Below are 8,386 nucleotides of genomic sequence, written 5' to 3'. Positions count from 1 at the left end.
CGGGGCTGGGGGAGGGGAATTCTATGATGAAACCTATGTCTACCAAATGAAAATGCCAAATAAAAGCAAGGAAGCTACTGTAAGAAGGAAAGACTGGAACTGGTCTTTTCTCAACTTTTAATGACTCAACGATTTCTGTTCTGTGTAACGGTGAACATGGGCAAGGACATTACGATCTTTCTCTCTCCCAGGTAGGTCCAACTTTACAGTTTTCAGCAGTCATCCCATCCCCAGGACAAGAAGACTTTCTTGCATATTTGGGGAAGAAAAAAAAAAAAAAAAAGGGAAACGGCTGCTCTGTCCTTTCCAAAGAAACCTCGTTCTCCGAGTTTCCGTCTAGATCCGCCCCGCGGAATTCCTGGTACATAGTAGAAGCTCATTAAAGGGATCCTTTCTCCCTTCCGCCCTCCGTTGCCTTCCTCCCTTCTCACCCCTCACCCTCAGTTAAAACGTCCTCAGAACCAGCAGATACTGCGTTTAGAAAGGCGGAAGACTTGAACAGGAAGCTGTGAAGGCAAAGTGAGTCCCCAGTCATTGCACAGACCCAAGAGAGGGAACCGCAGGAAAGCCAGCCAGCCGCTCCCCGGGACGGCAAAGTCTACATTCCTACAGCTGCAAGGTGGTGGCTACTTTATGGTTTTTCCTCCCCGTCGAAGTACACTCCAGTGAGCGGAGATTTCCCCCCTACCCCCAGCGATGACGCAATCTGAACTCCCCCCTACCACCCCCCCCCAATAAAATATTTAAAAAGGGAAGCGGCGGGGGGCGGGGGGGAGAGGGAGGATGGACTTGCTATCCCTTGGCTACACTGGACTCCAGCCCCTCCCTTTCCTCCCAGACTACCCGTTTCCAGACGCTTCCCATCCCTCCCCTTCTGCCCCCCAAAAGTTTGACGACCGCAAAGGAAACCGAAAAAAGTTCTCTTGTCCCAATCCTGGCGGGCGATCAGCATCTCTTTTGTTCAAGGCGAACCCACAGTTCCCCTGACGTCACCCGGAGCCTGGGCCAATGGGCGCGCGGTCGGCGGCGGCCGCGGCCGCAGGAGGGTGGGAGGGGGTCCGGCCGGTCCCTCCTCCCCGGCGCCCTGGGCCTCGCGGGGGGCGGGAAGGGACCGTCCCATATAAACCCTGGTTCTCGGGGCTCGGCCGCTCGCGCCGGCTGCGCTTTGCAAGGGGAGGAGGGGGATCCCTAGTCGCGAGCGGGGACGAGGGGACCTGCAGCCACAACTTCTTTCGTCCTCTCCTTCCCCTCTGTCCCTCTACCCTTCCCCTTCCCCATCATCCAGCCCTGACTCTCTTGGAGGTACTGGAAGGGGACTCCGCCCGCAGGTTGCGAAGGGAACCAAACTTAAGCGGCAAGTTGCCTCACCGTCTCAAGATGCTCGGGGGTCCGGGGCCCGGGCTGCTGCTGCTGCTGGCCGTCCTGTCCCTGGGGACAGCGGTACCCTCCGCGGGAGCCTCGAAGAGCAGGAGACAGGCGCAGCAGATCGTTCAGCCCCAGTCCCCGCTGACTGTCAGTCAGAGCAAACGTGAGTACTGACCCCAGTGGGCTGGAACAGGCTGCCTCAGGACGGGGCCAGAAAACCAACCAAAGTTGTGATTTAAGTTTTGTGCGCGCGCGCGCGCGTGGCGTGTGTATACTCCTAAATGAGAGGGGTGCATTAAAGACTGGCTTTGAGCAGGCTGGTTTTGTGGGCTTAGGTAAGATAAGGCGTTGGAAGGCGGAGCTCAGCGATGCCCAGCAGTGCTGATACCGACTCAGGTCATCCTCCTTTGAATTAACCAAAACTCGTTTTTAAAGAGAAAAATGATGCACCTCTTTAAACTTTTATTTTTGGGATTAGTGTGGTCCTTACGCTTATTTTCTTTGTTACTAAGTAATCGGTTAAATACTTTCAAAATGGGGATGAGGGGAGAGTAGCTGAATAATTGTGCTGTGCCTACTTTGAATGAGATGTAATTGCTTCAAAATGCTTTCTCAGGATGCTTCTCCAAGAACAGAGATTGGAATTCCTCTTCCAGTTTCTCAAAGACACACCCTCCCTTTTCCTTGGCTAATGGAAACTGCTTAGCATTGCCCTTCTTGACTTATTACCCCCAAAGAGCGCTGAAATTCCTTGCACATTTTAAAATGTAATTCCCAGTTATCTGCTTTTCAAAATGTTTCCATTCCTTTGGTGCAGACCCATGGCCAGATGGAAATGACATCATTGTATAACATTTAACTCAGTCAAAAGAAAAACAAAAGGAATACCTAAATATCTACGTGTGCAAATGTGTGGTTAACTCTTTAGATATCTAGTTGCTTTTAATTCTTCTGATGCTCTGATGATTAACTTTTTTCCCCTTCGTTTGTTGCTTAGGCTCATCAATTTAGTCATGCAAGAAAATTCCATACTTTGGAAAAAGGAAGGATCCAAATTTAATGACTTTTTTCTTCATTTCTTACAGCTGGTTGTTATGACAATGGAAAGCACTATCAGATAAACCAACAATGGGAGCGCACCTACCTGGGCAGCGCCTTGGTCTGTACCTGTTATGGAGGGAGCCGGGGCTTTAATTGTGAGAGCAAGCCTGAACGTAAGTGATGGGGAGCCTGCCTAGTTCTTAGTATCTTCTACTTATTATAGTTATTAGAATCTAATAGATAGAGAAGTAGGGCTTGTTGATTAAATTTAGGATTAGTAGTAAAATTACATATTCCATTTCCCTAATAGAATTATCTTTAAAAAATGTTTAATAACTGCTTATATTTGCTTTTCAAATTATATTGTTCTTTTTACCTTTAAAACAAAAGAACAAATATATCCCAAAGTAGTTTCTAGGGTCTTCTTTCTGTTTTACTTTCCCAAAACGTTTGATGAAAAACATGAATGAAAAAAAAAAAAAAAAGAAAAACATGAATGATGTGTCTTCTCCCTTCAAAGAAAAAGAATTGCTTATAAAATTCTAATTTATTAGAAAGTAATTCCAAATCTTAGACTGTAAGATTATGGGGCAGAAAGCACTTTGGGCAGTACATTATCAAGCGATTTGTCAGCTGCAGTTCAACGTAAAACCACTGACTACTTCAAAGTTCTCATTCCTTTATGACTCTTGATCTATTTCTTGTAAATTATGGCAACTCCTGCAGAGAACCACTGATGAGGCCAAAATGGAAATAGTAGGATTGACAAGGGCCAGTACTGGGGTGGGGGTGGGAGCTCAGATTGTTCAAGTGGACCTTGGTTTGATTTTCTGCCAGAGAGAGGAATCTAAAGTCCTTCCTTCACAATCTAGCTGGTCCTAAGGTTGTGCTTTATAGCTTTTTCCTAAGTGCCTGAGAATCCTTTCCAATGGAAATTCGTCACCAGAAAATTAGAAAACTTGTCAAAGGTTGAAAACTGAGGCTTTGTTAGACCCTAGGGTAAAATTGAGATCTCCTACTTCAAGTTTTAAAAACTTTCCACTGTCCCTTGCTACTCACAGAATAGAAAAGAAAGGTTTTCCCTTGGATGAGAGGAGTGGAATAGAAACGGTTTTCCCTATTAAGGTTCACATGGACTTTCAATCTTCCCTCAGCTGAAGAGACTTGCTTTGACAAGTACACTGGGAACACTTACCGGGTGGGTGACACTTATGAGCGCCCTAAGGACTCCATGATCTGGGACTGTACCTGCATCGGCGCTGGGCGAGGAAGAATAAGCTGCACCATTGCAAGTAAGAATGGCCTTCTGTCTAGGACCTGAGATAACAGTGTGAGCTTTTCCATTCCCATCACTGTCACTTTCTGTTATCCATGACCGGATATTCCTAATGTGGGGATTTATCCCAGGTGAGCAGACACCCTTCTATGGCCACACAGCTGATTCCTGTGCCTCTGTAAGGTGGCTCTGAGCACAGGTGGAGGCAGTGTTCAGTCTGTTTGCATTTATGAGAGACAGAGAGAGAGTGTGTGTGTGTGTGTGTGTACACATATGTATGTAGCCTAACCAAGCAAATCTCTTGGGTTCCATCCCATTCTTAGAGGAGTTGCCCATTTTATGTTATCTGGGCATCTTCAAGCCAGACTGCTCATGTGGTGATCTGCAGTGATTGGAAAGATGGTCAAGAAGAATGAATTAGCCGTTGTGTGCTCTGCTAGTCTTGTTAGCAATGTACACACTGCTTGGATCTCACAGAAACAGTCTGGTTTCTTTGTAACCAGTAGTTTATAACCAGGAAGCAGAGCTCTCTATTCCTAGGAATAATGTGGAATGAATTTTCCAAGGTACTTAGGGATCTGGACTTACTCTCAGCAATTCTAGTTTAGCTAAGTCAAACTTTCCAGTATGATTCATTGGGTTACCAATAGCTTCTATTAACACAGCATTTAGTGTTTTTTAATCCATCGTTGTATAAGTCTCTTAAAGGCTCAGTCCAAAAGACAAATCAGACTTCCCTGGCGATCTAGTGGTAAAGACTCTGCGCTTCCACTGCCGGGGGTGGAGGTTCAATGTCCGGTCAGGGAACTAAGTGGCACTCCCCCAAAAAAGCATGATGTACAGCCTTCTGGAAAAGACAAATCAGTCTCTTGTGAATAAGCCCAATCAGCCTGTCCTCCGTTTAATGTTAGAGTTTATCCAAGATTATTGGTATATGTTAAGAGTCAGTGTTCCGTAGTGTTTACATAATGTTTACATAGTGGGCAGTTTAACCTTTGTATGTGCCCTTGTGTTTAACCAGATTTCCACACTTGCTATGTATACATCTATTTGCTTTCCATCAAAAAGACATTTGTATCCTAGGGTGAAATACGGACTCTCCGCATCCTGAAAGCTGGAATTCTAGGTCTAGTGTGCCTTTTGCATTGAATTAGTCTCAGGCTAAACCCACTATGTGTGTGTGGAGGCCATGCCTGGCAGCCTTTCTTTTCTACTTTAGAACTCAATTTCCTGTGATCTCTCTGGGGATCCAGGATTTATGACTCCTTTCTTTGCTATTCAGATTTCCTCTGTGGTTTACCATTGTGCTTAAACCAGACATTCAATTGAAGGACCCCAAATGACCAGACCTGTTAACTTTTCCCCTGTCCCCGATGGGAAAGCTGCTCTCTTTGGCTAACCAAAGGGGTTGGAATATGAGACTTTTTCTGTTTTAAAACTATTTTCTGTCCCACTGTCTGTAACATTTGCTTTTTATCTTGAACAGACCGCTGCCATGAAGGGGGGCAGTCCTACAAGATTGGTGACACCTGGAGGAGACCACACGAAACTGGTGGTTACATGTTAGAGTGTGTGTGTCTGGGTAATGGCAAAGGAGAATGGACCTGCAAGCCCATAGGTGTGTGACTTGGGGATACATGGGGGTGGGATACACAGTCAAAATGCTGGGTTCAGTCAAAATTGACATGACAGGATACCTGCCTTCCAATAAAAAAGATAAGAGACTGAGAATTTTATTTAAAATAATCAAATGTGTAATCCATAGTCTTCTTCAAGGAATCAGTTCAAATTCCCAACCATGTATAGAAGTCTTAGGGATTCCCAGGTGGCGCCCTGGTAAAGAATCCGCATGACAATGTAGGAGATGCAAGAGATCTGGGTTTGATTCCTGGATCTGGAAGAAGGAAATGGCAACTCAAACAGTATCCATTATCCTTGCCTGGAAAATTCTGGGGACAGAGAATGCTGGTAGACTGCATACAGTCCATGGGCTGGAAAAAAGTCGGACACGACTGACCATACATGTATCAATAGAAGTCTTAATTTTTTTTCAAAGCTTAAGATAGAGTTGAAAGATTTAGGAAGAAGTCATTTGTTTTCTCTAAGATCTGTTCTCAGATTTCTCCTTGGTCAAGATGTAAATTTTTTAAAGGTAAAAAAAAAATGAGACTTTTAACATCTTTCTTTATTGGAACGTGGCAGATATAAACACCATATGGTGTGTGTTTTATCATCTCTTGGTCATTTTTTGTCAAAATTGCTGTTTCCTTTGGTGTCGATCTTCAGCTGAACTCTATAGATACAAATCTAAGAGTTTCTGGCTATAAATTTTATTCTGATTGTTCTCTAATACAGAGGTTTTTTCTTTGTGTTGCCTCTATATTTGCAGAAATCCAAATTTTAAATAGCTTTCTTGTCATTTTATGCAGGCATTCATAATTGGTCATTTTTAATTAAGATTGGAATTTTGCATATTTAGTCTCAATATGCAAGAGATTCATAGATCCACAGGAGGCACATAGATCCTTTTTGCTCAAAATACTGGTGTGAAGAACGGTGCTAGCTGAAAATGTCCAATCCATGTACTTACTAGGAGAACAGAATTTCTGCCTGCCAACTTGGCTAGAGCCTCCTTTCACTTCGGTTACTTGTTCTGTGCTTAGTTACAGGGCGTGCCTTTCTTTTTGAAGAGAGTACCACTTAAAAAAATGTGGTTGGGTTTTTGCTTACACAATATACTTAAAATTACAGGGAGACAGCACAATTTGAAATAACTCCTTTTTTTTTTTCTGTTTTTCCTTCCAATTTCCCTACAGCTGAGAAGTGTTTTGATCAAGCTGCTGGTACTTCCTACGTTGTCGGGGAGACCTGGGAAAAGCCTTATCAAGGCTGGATGATGGTGGACTGCACTTGCCTGGGAGAAGGCAGCGGACGTATCACTTGCACCTCCAGAAGTACGTTTTAGATCTGTATGTTAAAGATGAGGCCAGGCATTGTTTTCTGGATTCCTAGAGAGAATTGTCGTACGATATCACATACAACATCCGTTCCTCCAACATGCTAACATTTGGATGTCAAGAAAGATTTTGTAACCAACTTATTCTACTTTGTCAAAGAAGACTAAATTAAAATAAAACAGCTTAGTTCAATAAGGTCTTAGGTTATCAGCTACTGAGAAAGAACCTTAATGTTCATTTCAGTGCCAAATGTGTTGCAGACCCAAAGATGAGTTGCAAATGTTTCATCTAAATGATCACTGAGATATTTTCTAAGTAGCAAGGAAATCTTTAAAATAATAGGCACATGCATCTTTGGGCATGTGAATGCTCTTGACATAGAGAGGAGCAAAGCTCTAAAGTTTTGGGCTTCCTTCTATGCTTGACATTTAAGGCATATACATTAGCAAAATTGATAAAAATAAAAGGTACTTATCCCATAGGTTAAATTATGTTTAACCCCTATTCCGGGGTTAAGGACAGTGTCTCTGTAGGTTTATTAGTGCTGTGAAGAAGCTAAACTTTGAAAGTTTCTGAAAGAAACACTGGTATCTCTGTAGCTCCTTCTAAGATTGCCCCGAGGCCTTACTTTTTGCCTTAGGGATTCAATGCTCCTTTTTTGAAATGTCAAACTATAAAGTTTGTGGAAGCAAAACAGCTATCAACTATCAGTGTTATACATTTAAAATCAAATCTAAATATTTTGAACATGTCTTATCTAGCTGGAAGTTTTAACAATCTCATCATGTTCACCATCCAAATTTGAATTCCTTCAAACAAAAAATAATCTCTCTTAAATAGTGATAGCAATTTAAACTAAATGTTTTTGAGCACCTTGCCAGTTCTCTTGCATTTAACATTTTATTATGATTATCAGACTTTCAAGACCTCGGCGGCAGTGTTTTAGTTTAAGACAAGTTAGATGTTTGACTCAAACTCTTATCTAGTATTTAAAGCTCTTCTAATAACAAATTGGGAAAAGCTTCTCAAAGAAAAGTCATTTCTTCCATGAAATTTTTTAAGTCCCTACTTTATTCAAGATGGTGTAGGGATGCAAAAATGAACTGGACATTAGCCGACTTGTCAAAGAGAACTTAGTAAGTAGGTCAGGATGATGAGAAAGGCTTATATATATCATCTTCTACAAAGCACAGAATTAAACACTTTGAGACAGATACTGAAATAGTACTATGGAGGTTCAGGGGAAGACAACACTTGGTTGGAGATTTGGGAAAAAGTGTCACCAGCAATGCTATCTTTTATTCAGACTTCTGCTGTGGTGGGAGATCAATATGTGTCTGTATTTGTCTGAACTTAACATGAACTAATTATTTTTTATCTAACCCAGTGTAGTTCTGTTTCACAAACCAATCAAATCCTCTCTATCACATTACAGCATATGGACAAAGCTGGATTATAATTGAAACAGTTTATTTGCCAGATAATCATAGACTGATGGTAATTTAGTTACAAATTATCATTTTATTTTCTTGTCTGTCTAATCCCATGGACAGAGGAGCCTAGCGGGCTACAGTCCATAGGGTCACAAGAGTCAGACGTGACTAAATGAACTTAAACAAACATTATTTTATATTAATAATCTCACTTTCCCATCAAAGAGTTAACACCATGAGCAATTCAAGAGATGCCATTTTGTTAGTAATGTTAAATAGGTTTGTATTTGGTAGCGGGTGGGGTGGAACCAGGG

At 42.4% G+C, this 8,386-nt stretch overlaps 1 protein-coding gene across 12 annotated transcripts in view; it reads left to right on the top strand.

Moving 5' to 3' along the window:
* Positions 1-1,047: 1,047 nt before the first annotated feature.
* The window catches only part of FN1 (fibronectin 1), a 69,297-nt gene continuing 61,958 nt past the window's right edge, over positions 1,048-8,386 (top strand). For 11 of the 12 annotated variants that reach the window (XM_027566890.1, XM_027566865.1, XM_027566881.1 and 8 more), the window contains exons 1-5: positions 1,104-1,528; positions 2,451-2,579; positions 3,561-3,698; positions 5,169-5,300; positions 6,499-6,636. In XM_027566890.1, the coding sequence (XP_027422691.1) occupies positions 1,378-1,528; positions 2,451-2,579; positions 3,561-3,698; positions 5,169-5,300; positions 6,499-6,636 (688 nt within the window). In that variant the 5' untranslated portion in view covers positions 1,104-1,377. Of the gene's footprint in view, positions 1,529-2,450; positions 2,580-3,560; positions 3,699-5,168; positions 5,301-6,498; positions 6,637-8,386 lie in introns of all 12 variants that reach the window. The other variant, XM_027566795.1, reaches the window with a different exon arrangement.

This window comes from Bos indicus x Bos taurus, chromosome 2 (genome assembly GCF_003369695.1).
Source record: "Bos indicus x Bos taurus breed Angus x Brahman F1 hybrid chromosome 2, Bos_hybrid_MaternalHap_v2.0, whole genome shotgun sequence".
In the NCBI taxonomy this organism is placed as follows: domain Eukaryota; kingdom Metazoa; phylum Chordata; class Mammalia; order Artiodactyla; family Bovidae; genus Bos; species Bos indicus x Bos taurus.
Note: the sequence above shows the minus strand (reverse complement) of the source record. Positions and strands in the feature narration are given on the sequence as shown.